The 17,624-nt window shown below is 44.0% G+C and overlaps 1 protein-coding gene across 1 annotated transcript; it reads left to right on the top strand.

Annotated features, from left to right (window-relative positions):
* Positions 1-13,708: 13,708 nt before the first annotated feature.
* hs3st1 (heparan sulfate (glucosamine) 3-O-sulfotransferase 1) lies at positions 13,709-16,370 on the top strand. The gene is made up of 2 exons (XM_084469410.1): positions 13,709-13,895; positions 14,672-16,370. The coding sequence occupies exon 2, from the start codon at positions 14,810-14,812 to the stop codon at positions 15,728-15,730; it is 921 nt and encodes a 306-aa protein (XP_084325536.1). The 5' UTR covers positions 13,709-13,895; positions 14,672-14,809; the 3' UTR covers positions 15,731-16,370.
* Positions 16,371-17,624: the final 1,254 nt, after the last annotated feature.

Below are 17,624 nucleotides of genomic sequence, written 5' to 3'. Positions count from 1 at the left end.
AGTTGCCTTATAGATATTGAATTGCCAACCATGTTTATATTCAAAAAAGGGTTATAAAACAGGTATTTCTTTTTTCAGTGTCTGTTTAAAAATACTTTACTCACCACAGACACCTGCTTCCCAAGGCTGTTTTGGGAAGCAGGCTCATTTAACCCATGCCACTTACAGGTCCAGACAAAACAGAATTCATTTTACAAGGCTACCAAGGAATTTATACGGATGTTTGTTCAAATATTTTAAATAACAGCCTATGACCACGAAGGAGGAAGATGTTGTTTTTTAACTGGAGATGTCGACTCTTGAAATACCGACATTCATCACTGCAGGCATAAATGTCAAGCAAGGATTTAAGATAAAGGGTTTATATGGCGATGTGCTACTGTGTAGAAAAATCGCTGACTGTTCCTTTATTATTAGCAGTTTTAGAGTTTATTTTCAACGAGAACCTTTGATATGTTTCAAAACCCCCTTCCCACTTCACATGCTTTGGGGCTGCTCTGCCTGAGAGGAGGGAAGGTCGTCACACAGGATTTAAGTGTCCTTGTGTGTCATTGATGAGCCTCAGCCACCCAGCGACTCCGCCCTACATGCACACACACACACACGCACACGCACACACACACACACACACACACACACACACACACACACACACACACACACACACACACACACACACACACACACACGGACATGCAGAAACACACACACACACAGACACACACACACACACACACACACACACACAGGCGCAGACACACGCACACATACTCCACAACTCTCACTAATACCCTCTCTCAGACACTCACACACACATACCTTCACAGTCGTGCACGGGGGGGGGGGGGGGGCGGTAACGCTAAACCTGAAAGAGACGCCGGTCCTGTGGAGCAGCTGCTGATTACTGCCACGCTCAACACATCAGTGGGGAAGAGGCGGGTCATCAGGAAGTCCCCGCCACGCTTGGCTTGTCATCCTTTCATCCCTCCTCCTCCTCCTCCTCAGGATCCAACAGCTTTTCGTCAGGTTGGATTAAGTCCCGCCTGCTCCCCTCATTACCCCCGCTCACCATGTGCTTACATCAAACTAATCTCCTTGGACACGCGACGTTATTAATCGTTTTTGCTCCTGTACATAACCGCTTGCATGTCGCTACCCATGAAGGCGCAGAGAGAGAGAGACTTCTGGGTGGCACCAAATACAAAATGAAGGCAATAGCTTGAGAGCCCCCAGGAGCCCGCGTGCTTTTGGGGTGACTGACAGTTTGGTGTGTCAGCCTTGAGCGATGGCGTCCCACGGGAGCAACAGAATCATGCTTCATCTTTCATATTCATATTCATATTTCTGAGGGGTTTTCAGAAAATATCTTATCCAAAGTAAATGGAGTTTATCCCCACAACAGCAAGGGCTTTACAAAGTGATCATGGTACAAAAGAAAGATAAAACCTGTGATTATTATGCAAGTGAAATATTGAATGTGGATACTACTTGGTTAGAGTGAATATTTAGAACACAGCTTAAGTGGAAGATTTAATTTACGCCTGAAATAAATGTCATGTTTTAGATGGAATCCCCCCGAATGCATTATCAGGTGCAACCCTGTAGTGCTGTAGGGCAGACCTCTATATAGTCCTTTATTGCCCAATAGAACTATAGGGGTATAGCACAACATTTGATAAGTTCCTGGGTTGATATGTGATGCCTATTAAGTGAAGTAGGTAGTCGTAAGAAAAAGGTACTCAGACATCACAAAATTAACGCCACCGACCGTCTTCACGGCAGAGTGGAACGCTGTGTTTCACGCTGGGCAAAAACATAGGATTTTACTTGTTTCTTTTCTAAATTGCGGACTAATTTAGTCCCCAATTTCACATTTAAAACCAATAAAAGTGGTTTTGGGTTCACTGGATCTTTAATTTCTATGTGATGAAAGAGTAGCATTGGAATGCATTAATCAAACTGCTGTATGTAAGAATGAAGCGATGACGATAACTTTAGCTTCTGGGCGCTGGTTGTGTGTAGAGCTGCCCCTCTGACACACACACACACACACACACACACACACACACTCTAGAGAGAATTCAAGGAAACGACTGTTTCCTGGTGTTCCTGGAGCCCCAGAGGACGGCCTGCCCCCAGACTCAGACCCAACTCTGCCGCTGCCGCTTCCCTTGGCAACCCTTTGAAAAGCAACTGATAAAGAGTCAGCGTTCGTCAGAAAGGCCAGGCTGTGTTTTCTCTGTTACTGTTTACATTCTGGGTGGAGGGATGTGTGATTGGAAGTGCATCCAGCTGGATTCACTGATAGCTTCGGAACGGCTCAAAAAGACCACATGGTTGATGAGGCCTGAAGTGAACCGCCACAACATTCATGTCCTCTTCAGGGTTCAGCCACAGTACATTTAATTGAGCAATGGCAACGACACAAACAGGGTTGGTCTGGAAAGTGGAGGGCTGTACACTTGAATTGTCACTAATAATTATTGCCTGGGAACATTCAGTGGTCGCTGAATGTCCCTACTATCCCGACGGCCAGAAAATACGCCCATGAGCTAAGAGTCCCCCCCCCCCCCAAATGATGACGTTCAACTATAAAACTAATGTTGAACAAAAGCTCCTATAGATGTAAACATGGGAATTACGAGAATCTCTACTTCGCAAGCCATTTGATGCGTGAAGGCTATCACCGCGGCTAACAATGCTCAATGGAAATGCACATGATACCGCAATGCTATTTCATTAGCCAGGTCGTACGCTAGCTCACTGGAAACACCAGAGCCCTCCCAGGCATCAGTTCACCCAGCTCCTCCAATGATCCATATGTAGGAGCTGTGTGGTTTACTAAAACCCCCAGATCCCCATCTACGGCCAATTAGTCCCGTCGTATAATCCAGCACTGAATCACACGCACAGACATCAGCCGCCCACCTCAGGAGGTCCAGGGAGTCTGGTCTGTGAGTCCCCAGGAGGTCCAGGGAGTCTGGTCTGTGAGTCCCCAGGAGGTCCAGGGAGTCTGGTCTCTGGGCCTCTCTGTGGGTCCAGTGACGGGCCAGACGTGCATGGTGCCTCTGGGGGGGGGGGGGGTCTGCATGGTGGCTCGGGGGGGTCTGGGGGGGGGGGGGGGGGTCTGCATGGTGGGTCTGGGGGGGGGGGGGTCTGCATGGTGGCTCGGGGGGGTCTGGGGGGGGGTGTCTGCATGGTGGGTCTGGGGGGGGGGTCTGCATGGTGGGTCTGGGGGGGGTCTGCATGGTGGCTCGGGGGGGTCTGGGGGGGGGGTCCTGCATGGTGGGTCTGGGGGGGGTCTGCATGGTGGCTCGGGGGGGCGGGGGGGGTCTGCATGGTGGCTCGGGGGGGCAGGGGGGGGTCTGCATGGTGGCTCGGGGGGTCTGGGCGGGGGGGGGGGGTCCTGCATGGTGGCTCGGGGGGGGGGGGTCTGCATGGTGGCTCGGGGGGTCTGGGGGGGGGGGTCTGCATGGTGGCTCGGGGGGGTCTGCATGGTGGCTCGGGGGGCTTCTAGCAGATAAATAGAACGTCGCTGCAGTGGAAACACGTCAGCGGCCCGCCGGCCCGCTGTTTATTTATTGATTTATTTTAAGAGAGGGTAAATGTAGGGGTTCTGTACGGCTCTGTTTTTGTGTTTGGTGTGTGTGTTTGTTTGTTTGTGTGTGTGTGTGTGTGTGTGTGATATTATCGGCCGATATTTGCATTTTTTACTTGTATCGGCATCGGCCGATTTTTTCGCCAATTTTTTTATTTTATTAATATTTTTTCCCGGCGTGATTTAGAGACAGTTTAATAAACGTTCCTTTTTTTGACTGAGCCTTGTACCATTAGTTATCATCGTTGTGTCATTATGACGTCAATGAGGAGCAGAAGCAGCATCGGCTCCAAATATCAGCTCAAGAACATCGTATCGGTGTATCGGTCATCGGCTAAGGCTGATCGGTGTATCGGTCATTGGCTCAGGCTGAATTAAAAGAATGGGTATCGTATGGGCCATAAACAATCCATATGGCTGGATCCCTAGTTTGAAGTCAAACGCCTGCTTAGGATTATGTGTGTGTTGTGCTGATGTGTATATTCATATATTTATTAATGTGTGTTTGTGGCCTCCTTTTTATATGTGTGTGTGGTCTGATTTATATGTGTGTGTGTGTGTGTGTGTGTATTGTACACACTGTCATGATATGTGTGTGTGTGTGTGTGTGTGTGTATCGTACACACTGTCATGATATGTGTGTGTGTGTGTGTGTGTGTGTGTGTATCGTACACACTGTCATGATATGTGTGTGTGTCTGTGTGTGTATTGTACACACTCTGATATGATTTGTGTGTACACAGGGCTGCTCCTCCTAAGCTGCCCATTATCAGGGCTATCTGACGGAGCCCCTGTATCTCCGGGGCTTATACCAAACTAATCATCGTGAAGAGCTCTGATCAAATCACATCTCGCTGTTTCAATTATGAGGACACTCTGTGGTGTGTGTGTTTGTGAGTGTGTGTGTGTGTGTGTGTGTGTGTGTGTGTGTGTGGAGGGCCAGGCAGAAGCAGTGGAAGAATGAGGACATGATTAGTTCCAGCAGACAGAAAGAATAGAAAGCCCTGCTGGCTGTTAATATCAATGTGTTGATATCTTTATCAGTAGCACCCCTGAGTGTGTATGTTAGCGCAGAGCTGGGGGACTGTGTTGGCTGTGCACTTGAACCTCCTACACAAGAGAATTAGGGAGTAGGAAATATGTAACCAGTGATGTCATACTCAGCTCCACTAGCTCTAGTTACACTAGCTACATATACACTATGTGTGATGGTGTCGACGTCTAAGGAGCTGGCTAATGTTGTGTGGAATATCATTCACTCTCTTCTAAGATGGTGACCTTATAGGAATTGCATGGAAGACAGGGATGGCTTTTTAAGACGTACGCTTTTGTCCAGGTAAACTTTCACATACAAGGAATGTGTTAAGGTGTAGGCTACTGGTGCGAAAATAAACAAGATGCAAAAATTCCCATAAATGCTTAAAATAAATAAAATAAAGAAATTAAGATAAAAAAAGATATATGTTAAATTCCGGAACTTAATCTTCTGCTGTTAATACAGTAACCACTGAAGAAGAATAACTCTTATCCTGCATGTGTAAACACAAACCAATGATTGGAATATATATATATATATACATGTTCCCCTTATTCCTTCTTCCTTTAATGCTAAATCACGGAGGAGGCACCAATGTGGGATCCACGAAACCACTCAATCCATTGCATAAGATAAGCTTTATCTCCAGTTATGTCAGAGACCATGAGCCTCACATGATGTACCTGCCCCGCTCTCATCCATCAGGCTCAGAGACTCTCCAGGACAGCCAGAGAACATCATTATGACATGATCATTATGACACGCGTGTGATGTGGACACATGTTCTCTTATTGTTTGACTACCGGTCTCCGATGACTTAAGGCTTGGTTTTCCTTCATGACAAATGTCATCTAGTGTGTATTCATGTAAAAACTTGGATGGCTACGATATTTTCTCTCTCCGCGTCATTTCATTAGATTTGATGAATGGCGCATCGCCCACTTAGAGACGCTCTCTGGTCCACGTCCGGACGTCTTTTTAGAGTTTTCTTAAATCTGATTAACAAGACGGTGCTCAGCGGAGCCCCGGGTTCTTCGGGGTGTCGACGCTGCAGCGGTGGCAGTTAAAACAACGGGTGTAAGAAGAGCCTCTTTGTTCTGCTCTCAATGGACCTGGAGAACCAGGATACATGTTGAGAGTAAACACTAGAGAGGCAGTGGACCAGAGGCCGGCTGCAGAGCTCGCTGCCTTATCACGGCCTCTGTGTTTGCTAGAGGACATTACAGAGCCTTTGTCCTGAGCCATTAACATTAACTAATTAACATTAGAGGTCAGTGTTTTAAACACACATCTGGTGTGAGAGTTCATTCTGAATAATATAGAAAAATGCACACGAATGGATGCACATATACGTCAATATAGGCAAACACACTCAATAGACACACATATTGTACGTGTGTGTGCACACACACACACACACACACACACAAAAGCAAACAAAGTTATGAGCAACATATGAGCTTCTGTTGCTAGGATACCATTCATTGCTAAGTGAATCAGGGTGACAGGTGGCTAGGGATGGGTATCGAAAACCGGTTCTTGTTGAGAACCGGTTCCGACTGTTTTGATTCCTTGGAATCGTTTGCCAGTTTTGCAAACGATTCCCTTATCGATTCCGAGCGGGCGCGAATGACGTATTTGCCACAGAATAACTTATCTTGTATTGTATGTTGTTAATTTCTACATACAAGAATATTTATTTTATTATTATTATACCTCAAGACAGTTTGTAAAGTCATCATGTTACTTCTAACTGAACTAAAGTTGATTCTAATTGACCTGTTTGTTCTCCTTTTTTCCAAATGAGAATCGATAAGAGAATCGATAAAGAACCGAATCGTTTAGCAGAATCGAAAATGGAATCGGAATCGCAAAAATCTTATCAATACCCATCCCTACAGGTGGCACACACTGAGTTCACACGTGGCAGGACTACACACACACACACACACATACAAACACACACACATGTGCTAATTAATTCTTAAAGGTAGGGAAATTGGGCAAACCAGCCAGAGTAAGCTAGACTAGCTTTAGCAATAGGTCTACCTAGCCTCATGGAAGACTCTGTCTGCACAGTGCAGCGAGCCAGATAGACTCAGACAGACAGGTAAGCCATCCGATCACTTCATTCGGTCAGAGATTTGTTTTTCTGTCATTCATTGATTGCTGTCGGGATGTAAAGATAATTTCAACAGATTGGACAAAAAGTACCCTACGTTTAAACCACCAGATTGTTCCTCTTCCACAGCTGGCGTGGTATGGAGCAGGTCCCTCAGCACCCCTTCTGCATCAGGCTCCTGCCTTTGTCAGTGACCCCAGTGGGGCCCTAATTGGCACCCTGAGTAGAAAGCCTGGCTCTCTTCAGTATTTGGCCAATTTATAGCATACTTCATCTTCTGCACCCCATCCTGCTGCTATGTGCCCTCATCATCTACAATGAGACCATAAGCGTGCAGCCATCCCCTAAGTGCTGCATAACATACAAGGCAACTGCAAGAGATGTACTAAAACTAAGACATCTGGACCATAACAGTGCAATGTGTATTTATTTTCTTTTATTTGTGTCGTGCTGAAATACTTTCACAGTGAAAGCCCTGATGCTCGATTTGGATTTATTGCTCAGATAGAAAAACATTGTGGGAGCGATTCCAGTGAGAACACGTCACGATCTGAACGGACGTGTGCGTGAACCAATAACAGAGTCACGCGCAGCAGAGAATAAACAGAGAATAGACATGGAGGCCGCTGACGTCAGCATTCGTTATTTTATTCATTATTTCTGGTGGATGTTTTTTCCTTTTCATTTCTAAAAGCGGTTTAATTCATTAAAATATTATTTATTATATATATTTATTTATTTATTAAAATAAATTATTATTTATTTTAATCCAAATGATGCTTATCTTCAAGGCTTAGGCTAGGCTATGGTTCAATGTGTCGGATGATCGCACAGTAATTTGTTTTAAAACAACTGCAAACTGTCTGAGGTGTAACCCTGTGCCTTATTATTATTATTATTAGTAGTAGTAGTAGTAGTAGTAGTATTAGTATTATTATTATTAGTATTAGCATTATCCAAAGCCTGTTCAGAGAGGTCCGATCTTAAATGTGAGCTCGCTGGATGTACCCCAAAACAACCATCCAAGCACTCAAGAGGTGTTTGCACTCGTTCGGCAACATGTAGCCAATCACATCAGGGATACAATGGCTGCCTTGCTCTGGCCAATTAAATACACCAATTAAATACACCTGCGCAAGCAGAAGAAATATCCACATATCTGGGGAGCACTCCTCAACCCTCGACTCCTCAACCCTGCCCGAGAAGGCTCAACAAATACATATTCATACAAAGCAAATGTTACAGTTCAGTGAGATACTATTAAAATATTTGTATTTCTTCATCTCATTTGACTAACAAATGTTTGGTCTCACAGTGTGTGATTAAAACTAGGGCACCCAACCATGTCTGGGTAATGTAGTACAACAATAATAATAATAATGTAATGTAGTACGCAACAACAATTCAGAATGTGTGTTATTGTTCTTTTACGTGAGGATGTGTTATGAAGCAAGGGCCTGTGGCAGAATACAACGTGAGGAGGAAATGGCAACTAATCACATTCATACGTTCAAACAATGGGCAACGCTAGCAGACATTGTGCTCATTGTAAAACTTGACTGGATGAATAGGCAAAGGAAAATAAGAGCTCACTTTGTTTCTGAAAGTATCTACAATGAAAACATTTGAAAAGCTTGTGCTTTGTCTGGAAGGTGAAGGAGGAGGAGGGAGAGCAGAAGGAGGGAGAGATGGAAGGTTTAGAGAAAGAGGAGGAGAGGGATAGCAAGAAAAAGAGAGACACAGAGGGTATGAAAAAGAGAAGAGAGAGAAAGAGGAAGGGCAGGAAAGGAGTCCATTTCTATCACTTTCCAAGGAGTTTCACCTCGCCAAGTCGCTGTTGGTTTTCGGTAAATGCAATAAAATAACTGGCCCTTAGCCTTCAATTAGTTTTTTCCTTCCTGTAAAAAAAGAACCGGGAGCTTCTGAAAGGGAAAATTGCAGTCTTTCATCTGATGAGTGAAAAGCTTGTCAGTCTTTTCTCAGACTAAATTACTCCATATTCCTTCAATCGCTCTGCTCTGCCTGAATACGACTTAATAGAGGTCTACAGTACCACAGCCAAGGCATTGCAAAATGGATGTGTGTGTGTGTGTGTATATCAGTGGCGGCTGCTGGTCTTTCAAAGAGGGGAAGCTCATTTTCTGCATTTTCTACATCATATATATTGTCAATTCATGAATGTATTTTTTAAACGTAAATTATGCTCTCTGTTCCTTTTCAAGGCAATGCTGTCATACCAACTAGCTATGGGTGTAGGACTTGAGCCGCTTTAAACAGGAGAAGCTCCTTTCTACACCTGCAGATGTAGCTCCAATTGTTGCCACTAATGAGAACAGTTTGTAAAGCTGAGGCATTGCACTGTCCAACTCCATGTCTTTAAGGAACACCAAGAAATCACACAGCTGTCCCGTGTCACCCTGCAAGTCCTGATCTGAATACAGGACTTGAAGTTCAGACCTCAGGCTCCCTGAATCAAAGTGATGGCCAACTACCAAAACGATATTATACTTGAACAAGGAAATGTGGGAATTATGTTAAACTGAAGCAAGGAATTGTGTGTATAAGTATATGAAATTTACGATAAAAATTGTCTAGCAATTTCGCCAAGAAATATCAAGAAATAGGTTGCAGTTTGTCTTTCGACTCACTTGCAAAATCCGCGATGGGACTGAGGACTGAAGACAGCTCCGGCGACGTTTTATAGTTCAAAATCGCTGTCAATCAAATGGTAACTCAGTTTTTCGCAGACCCTCCAATCATCACGCAGAAGCCCATGCGTCCAGGCCAGCCCACTCCTCCATTCACCCCCAGAGACGCTGAGCGTCTGTGGGAGGGACATAATCGCAGCATTATCTAATGACCGTTGACTTTCAACACACTAAAAAAAGCTGTTCTATGCAGCCCCATTGAAGTGGATGCTTCAACAGGCAGATGCACTGTGACGCTATGGGAGTGTATGAGAAGGACATCGAGTCAGTCGACCTGCGATAAGCAGCTGATTCTGAATGAACTCGCCTTCGAGATGGATGTGTTCTAACACATTTTTAGTCAATGAAATGTTAACACAACAGTATATATTTGATATAAGCTTCCCTTGCAGTCTTAGAGAAATTGCCACTGGTGTATATACAGTATGTGCATATGTAGGCCTATTCCTGTGTGTGTGTGTGTGTGTGTGTGTGTGTGTGTGTGTGTGTGTGTGTGTGTGTGTGTGGTGGTGTGTGTGTGTGCATGTGTGTTTGTGCGTGTGGGCTTAGGCGTGTGTTTCAGTCAAAGATACAAGGTTATCAGTGTACATTGCCGTTATCTGTCTGTGCCTGCCTCGTCTAGGCTGTGGGTCAGGGATGCACCAAAAGTATTCTACAAATTTAAAATGTGTACGGTTAATTCTTAAGCTGTTCTTTGACCTCACGGAAAACCCATCTGAAGGAAACAAGGATTGTGCATTTCCTTGTTTCTTATAATAGGGGTGGACCCCTCCAGTTTCTGCCAACATGCTGCCCCTACTTTGTGAAATACTTATTTGAAAGATGGCCAAATCTTACACATTGCAGCTCTTAAAGAAGTTAAGAAGTTATAGTACATTTACTTTGTAATATTGTAATGCGGTTTATGTCCATGAGATTAAAAGAACATTTACGTTCATTTCATTGTAATAAGATTTAAGCTTCCCATGCTGATCTCCTTGACCTCATGCTAAAAGATTAGCATTTCACATGCTGCAGCGCAAAGGCCAATATCTAGAATATAGTGGATATATATATATATATATATATGGATATAGTATTGCAATGCACTGTATAATAACACTATTTTGTTAATATACTTGAAGGAAGGTGAATATTATTATTATATAATTGAGAAAAATGTTAATGCCTCTATGTATTTAATATTCCACTAATGTATTATATGGACGGACAGGCAGTTGAGAAGCTGTTCAGACAGCTCAGTGAGTGTCAGGTTAAAGGCCTGTTCACTGATCATTATCCCGGGAAACGTCATCTCACCTGAGCTCAGGTGAGTCACACGTTTCCTTTCCCTTGTTCAACCGCTGCAGATCAGCCACCGTCTCACATGACTCACACACACGCCTGGACCTGTTCTGCTGGGGCTTTCTCTCTCTCTCGCTTTCTCAAGAAATTAAGGCATGGGAATTGGCATGGAGAACGAGATCTCTCACTCTCTGACTTCCTCTCCCTCTCCCTCACACACTTTTCTCTATGACTCTCTGAATCTATCTCTCTCTCTCTCTCTTTCTCTCTCTGTCTCCCTCACTTCCTCGTCCTCTCTCACTCTGTCTCTCACTCCCTCTCTCCATCTCTCTCTCTCTTTCTCTCTTAACAAAGCTACAGTGCATTTGTGTTTGCAAGTAAGCCATGTTTTCAGTGCAATTGACACTATCCTGTAACTTAACGCCCACACAGACTCATATCCCTATTAAAAGATGCTAATGTAGACGATTTCAGTATGAATTATCATAGACATTGCCAGATATTACATGATGTGATGCACAACTACTCCAGAACACTTAACTTACTGAGTTGGACCTGCAAAATTTCCTTCCTTTGGATAGTTCTAGCTTTTTGTTGTTGTTGGCCAAACTACAACTTGCAAAAAACACTAATGTTTGATCTATACTAGATAAATACACTAATATGAAAAAGGTAATTATTTCACACCTAATAAAACAAAAGGACAATATGGCCATTTAAGCCTATCATCAAAAAGTGATGACCTTTACCTGCATGAAACTATTCACAAAACGACAAGGCCAGCATATTCTTCATTGCAGACATTACAACAACCAAATCTTCTGTGTGATTAATGTGGAATGCTCACGATAGGAAAGTACCCACAAAAAGTATCACCACACCAATCACCTTAAAATAAACATTCAACTTTTGGTAAGAATTTAATATGTTTTTGTATGGTTACATTCAGTTTATTATTGTTTTATTATAATTGTACGCTATTGCGTTTCAAAACAAAGATTCTCTGTCTTAAACGGTAGAAACCACGTCACAAACTTGATGGTTCACAGTGAGGCGTCCATAATCGTATTGACCATAACACTTGTTGATCAGTGTTCCAGTAAAGGAGGTGTAGGCATGTGAACCTGTTACAGAGCCAATTAATTATCCCCAGCTCCTGATTCCATACCTCTAGTGATTCCATACCTCTACTGAGTCAGAGTGGAGACAAAACCAAACAGAGATGCTCTAAAGTCATTTTGAGCATGCCCTTCCTCCAAGTCTTTTGTCACTTTGAGTTACATCTCACACGTCATTGAATGTCCAATACGAGAACCTATCTGATAGCAATTTGTTGTGTTTTCTGTCATTAAAAACCTAAATGTTAGGCTAACCCATTTCCAAAAATTATGAATCAAGAAAACAGTATACATACAACATCCCTGAACTTTATGCAACATAACGTCTACATTATTTTATTAGTTTCTTAGAAATATAAATACAAGAGCAAAATTAACGTTTTTATATAAATAGTTTGTTTTTAGTATTTGTTTATTTATTTATGTGATTATTTAATTATTGTGTGCTGTCGATTATATTAGTTAGTTATTGTTCATTTATTGAGCCGACGGAAATGCGTTGTATACCTTTAAGAAAAGGCGCGACAGCATGTAAACACGGAGCACTAGTGCTTCACACGCCCGCAGTTACACAGCTTGTCTATCGGTGGCATGAGCACACGCAATGTATGATATTCATGTCCTTCAGGTTAAGAAAAAAAATAAATAATAAGATTGTTCACGAGTCCCAAATCTCGAGTCCTATTTGAGTCTCAAGTCGTTTGAGGACGAGTCTCAAGTAAAGCCTCAAGTAGGCTCAGCCACAGTGTCTGCGACTTAAGTGCTACTCGTCGAGTCCAATAAGCAAATTCGAGTTCCCCATCTCTGGACCCAAACAACAAAGGATTTCTGCGATCTATATAGCCCTATAAACCTAGATTTTCCCTTATCCGATATTTCTTGCCAACACAGGTTAAATCGAAGCGCACACGCGGAGACACATCAGAACGACAAGGCCACCTTTTTTTTTGGCAACGCCACTTTTTTTTACGAGGCCAAGAGGTGCGGATATGACCTATGCATATAGGCTACAAAGGTCATTGTCATTGATCTAGAGAGACAATTAGGTGGTAACCTAAAGTCTTGTTTTTATGTATAATAATTATTAGCAGATTAGTACATAGTATTATTATGCTTATTCATAATATTATGGGCTCACTGTCACTGTGCCAATTCAACGCTCCACTTGATGTGTGACGTCAGGTCTCTCGCCAGCCAGAGAACGACCGACCGGGTGACTCAGTGGGACTGCTCACAGCTTATCTGACTCACAATCTCAATTCCTGTGAAGAAGGCCTACATTATGTTGAATGAATGCAATTATCTCTTATAAATATTTAACTGCTGACATCCTTTATAAAATGACTCAACAGGTGGTAAAATCGTTCACCGTTAGGCAACGTTTAGGTGTGCAAAGAGGACCGCCTCGGGTCTTTCATCGACTCCCCATGCAGCTATACGCCAGGCCATTCTGTTTCTAAAAACCTAACGCAGAAACGCTTGGATTTTAAACACTGTGGTTAATGCAGACTACAACAGCATGAAAAGAAGACCTTCACGCTAGACGCATGCCTCCCGAAATGTACAGCACATCATGTATATTGCGTTTTATAACTATATAATAATAATAGAAAAATAAACAAACCACAGACCGAATACAAGTTAAGTCATGTATTTTCTTTATAGGCCTTTTGCTCGGTTTGCAAACGCTGTCGTTTGAGAAATAAAATAGGGCTACTGCCGTTGTGGTCCTACCGAAACATTACAGCGAAGTGTGTCAGAGAGGAGGGGGGAGTGGTCCTGCCAGCAGCAAATATAAGAGTAGATCCACCAGAGCTGACAGTCGCAGCGTCGCGGTGGAACCGCTGGGAACCAAACACTCGGGATCGTAACTTGGGTGAGAGTGGAGCGAAGCGCTTGGACGCGACTTTACGCTCCGATCAAGCGCATTGTTTGGCTTGACTCTGTTCTCTCGGACTTATCTTGGTCAGATTGAGACCTATACGCATGGAGAGCGACATGGCTTTTGCAGACGGATTTCAGTGAAAAGGTGAGAGACATTCAAACTACACGTTACTTTCAAACCGAAAATAATAATACCATGACAGATTAATACACGCATGCTGTATATTACCATTGACGCATTCAGTAGAACCTTCTCAGCCAAAGGGGCTTGCAGGTGTAGCTGAGGGAACCCAAGCATCCACTTGGTATTATTCGATTTTTTTTATTGCGTTTTAGAGATCATTCCCGTAGAGCTTGTTTATATTATTCCATTTTACTTTTTGTTTAAACAAAAAAACGTATACCTACCCTAAAAAGTTGATTCTCCACTTCAAAAGATAAAAATATATCTAGTATTTTTTTTTTTACTAATATAAATAATATAATTCATACAGGTACTATTCAATTATAGTATATTGTTTAAATGTAGCCTAACACATATTTGTTCTATACATAGAACCTACTGTAAATTCGACACACCTTTATAATTATGTATGAAATATGTTATGTGTTGTAATGGTATTTTTGGGCTATAAACCCATCATTTCTCTGGTCGTCCGTGCCTTTCACGTTTAATTAAGTTTTCACGATGCACCTGCTTGGCTCTTTAAGGTTAGACCTACCCCTTAGTTCCTGACAGTAGTTGCTGTACTGCAATGCCTTCACGTTATCACAGTGACGGTAATTAAAGTCCAGAGCACTTTGTGAAGTACGTATGACCTGGTACATGGTACATGGTACATGGTATGACCTGGTACATGTCCTGTGATGCACGCTGGACATAAACAGCCGTTTCATTCAGCATTATTTAATTCCCTCCAGCCGGCGGCGGAGAAGCAGTCACACGCTGCTCGTCTGTTTCCAAGCGGAGCCGTCGACCCGGGCAGCTGTTCCTCCGATGTGGGCATTGGTTCTGGTCCCGTCGCCAGGCTGAAATCCTCCCGGGTCAGGACATCCGTCATGGCGGCCTTTCTCTTTGGGCTGCTGTTCTTTGCCATGCAGTCGCCCCCTGTCCCCTCCTCGCCCACGTACTCCTCCGCCTCGCCCCCCCTCCCTCCTCCGGGCGCCAACGCCACGGCCCGGACGCCCCCCCCCGACGGGGCGGTCCAAAGGCTGCCCGACATCGTGATCATCGGCGTGCGCAAGGGCGGCACGCGGGCGCTCATCGAGATGCTGAGCCTGCACCGCGGCGTGGCAGCGGCGGAGAACGAGGTGCACTTTTTCGACTGGGAGAGCCACTTCCAGAAGGGCCTGCCCTGGTACCTCAGCCAGATGCCCTACGCACTGCCGGGCCAGCGCACGGTGGAGAAGACCCCCGCCTACTTCACCTCCAGCAAGGTGCCCCGGCGGCTGCAGCAGGTCAACCCCCAGGTGAAGCTGCTGCTGATCCTGAGGGACCCCACGGAGCGCGTGCTGTCGGACTACACGCAGGTGTACTACAACCGCCTGCTGAAGCACAAGCAGCACCAGCCCATCGAGGAGGTGCTGCTGCTGAAGGACGGTGAGGTGAACCTGGGCTACAAGGCGCTGAACCGCAGCCTGTACTATGTGCACATGCAGAACTGGCTGCACTACTTCCCGCTGGACAGCATCCACGTGGTGGACGGCGACGCGCTCATCCGGGACCCCTTCCCCGAGGTGAAGCGCGTGGAGCGCTTCCTAAGGCTGGAGCCGCAGATTAACGCCTCCAACTTTTACTTCAACCGGACCAAGGGCTTCTACTGCCTGAGGGAGCGCGGCCGCGAGCGCTGCCTCCACGACTCCAAGGGCCGGGCGCACCCCCGCGTGGCCCCCGCCATCCTGCACAAACTCTACCGCTTCTTCCACGAGCCCAACAGGAAGTTCTTTGAGCTGGTGGGACGCACCTTCGACTGGAACTGACCCTTTTTCTACATCTCGCGGTCGCCGCCGTGGCCCCGCTGTGCTAGATTGAAGCATCCAAGCCTTCTGGCTTTTTGAGGATTTTTCAATAACAGTTATTAGTATTAATAATGAACTAAAGTCGACAAGGTAAGGGGAACTATACAAATGAATTCCAGCTACATCTATTTTTTTATGAGAAAAACATGTTGCAACGCTTGGACTGATCCAAGGGATAAGGCTTATTTAGTGAGCAGGATAATGACATGCTAATGTCGCTATTGCATTAGACACCTGACATCCGATGCTTTGTTGACCATGCTCGTGGAGGTTATTATGTTTTCTACCATGTTTGGAACCTGTGCAGCAGTTTAATTTATGAATGTTGACCTATCGTTCATAACCACCTTTGTTCTGTTTGTTTGGGCGTCCCATGCAGGTAGATGCTGTGTGATTAGTATGGATTACTTCTTCCATCCGTCTCTTTAATGTTATTTACTAAAGATACGTCTATTGCTGCTACATGTCATTTTAGACGCATTCTGGACCACATATAATATATGTTATTATAATATATAGGTTTTAATTGGTTAGACTCTTAATGTCAATGACAAAGAATAATCATGTCCGGGCTGTGAATATCCATGCAAACATATTGTATTATTGCTCATTACAATGTACTGTAAATATAATATTTTTTTCTAAAAGTGAAGGATTAACAACATAATAAATCTTTATTTTGTTTTTTTAATTATGTTGAATCTTTCTGCTTTCATCTTTATCTCTTGCATTGCCTTGAGAACCTGAAGTTTCAAGGTGCCGAGATGAAAGAGGATATTGCCGACACAACATGATTACAGGTTGGGACGCTTGCCTGGTTTGGGGTTGGTTAACAATCGTTCAAACTTGATTGTCCTGTTCTTTTAACAGCCAGCCACACAAACTATGTAGAGTGAAATTGTATCTGTGCAAAGACTTCTTTATGACCCTCTTCCTATTTCAAATAGTCATATATAATTAACCCAACACATACAAACACAAACCATGGGGTAAAATAACCTTTGTGACCTTGACAATTAAGTGAAGAGTGAATGTACATATTATAAATAAGGATAACTGAGTCTAGTTACAAGGTAAAGAAGGTAAGGCATTGGGGAATCCTGTGGAACAAGGTAGGGATTATTTATGCAAATCTTTGTTGGCCATCTGAAAACATAACCACCGCCGCCTTAACAATGACATCAAGATCACAACCCCACTGGTTTGTCTTCTTACTTTTAGCCTAGAGATTTACTCATAGCCTTATAGAGAGTTCACAGAAGGCTAACTTCATCAGCTGTAAAACGCAGACAAATCACCCACGTCACTCTCTCTGACTGACTGACTCTCTCTCTCTCTCTCTCTCTCTCTTTCTCTCTCTCTCTCACTCTCTCGTCTCTGGTCTGTATCTCTGCAGGGAGACTTCACATCTCCTAAAGCTGGTTGCAGAACCACTTTGATAGCAGCGAGTGACATTCTCAAAGACTATAGACGGGATGTGGGCGTCGATGGGGAAAAACACACAGGAGGAAGAGGAAATTGATCTAAACAGATTCCACATGGAATGATCGATGAGCAGCTCTTGTCACTGTGTGAGATAACGGTCATGTTGGTGTGTTTTCTTTTTGTGGCCGTGCTGAACTGGGTCTGAAGCGCTCCACTGTGGTTTTGAAAGTAGAGGAACCTGCAGCGGTTCTACTCTCTCTCTTGGACAGAGAAAACAAGATCAGAGATATGATCTGTATGTGTAACGCTCTTCTGGGGTTGAACCAGGAGGTTCTGTTCTTCCGATTGAAGCGATGGAACACAAGAGATTGTTCATGATTCAGGAAGTATTAATTGTAAAATGTGTTGGTAACACTTTCAAATATGGGTG

The sequence above is a fragment of the Micromesistius poutassou genome, assembly GCF_964030765.1.
Source record: "Micromesistius poutassou genome assembly, chromosome: 6".
NCBI classification, from domain to species: domain Eukaryota; kingdom Metazoa; phylum Chordata; class Actinopteri; order Gadiformes; family Gadidae; genus Micromesistius; species Micromesistius poutassou.
This window is presented reverse-complemented; position numbering and strand designations above follow the sequence as displayed.

Excerpts from the sequence above, each read along its gene's own strand:
- hs3st1 (XM_084469410.1), top strand. The coding sequence starts at position 14,810 with ATGGCGGCCTTTCTCTTTGGGCTGCTGTTCTTTGCCATGCAGTCGCCC.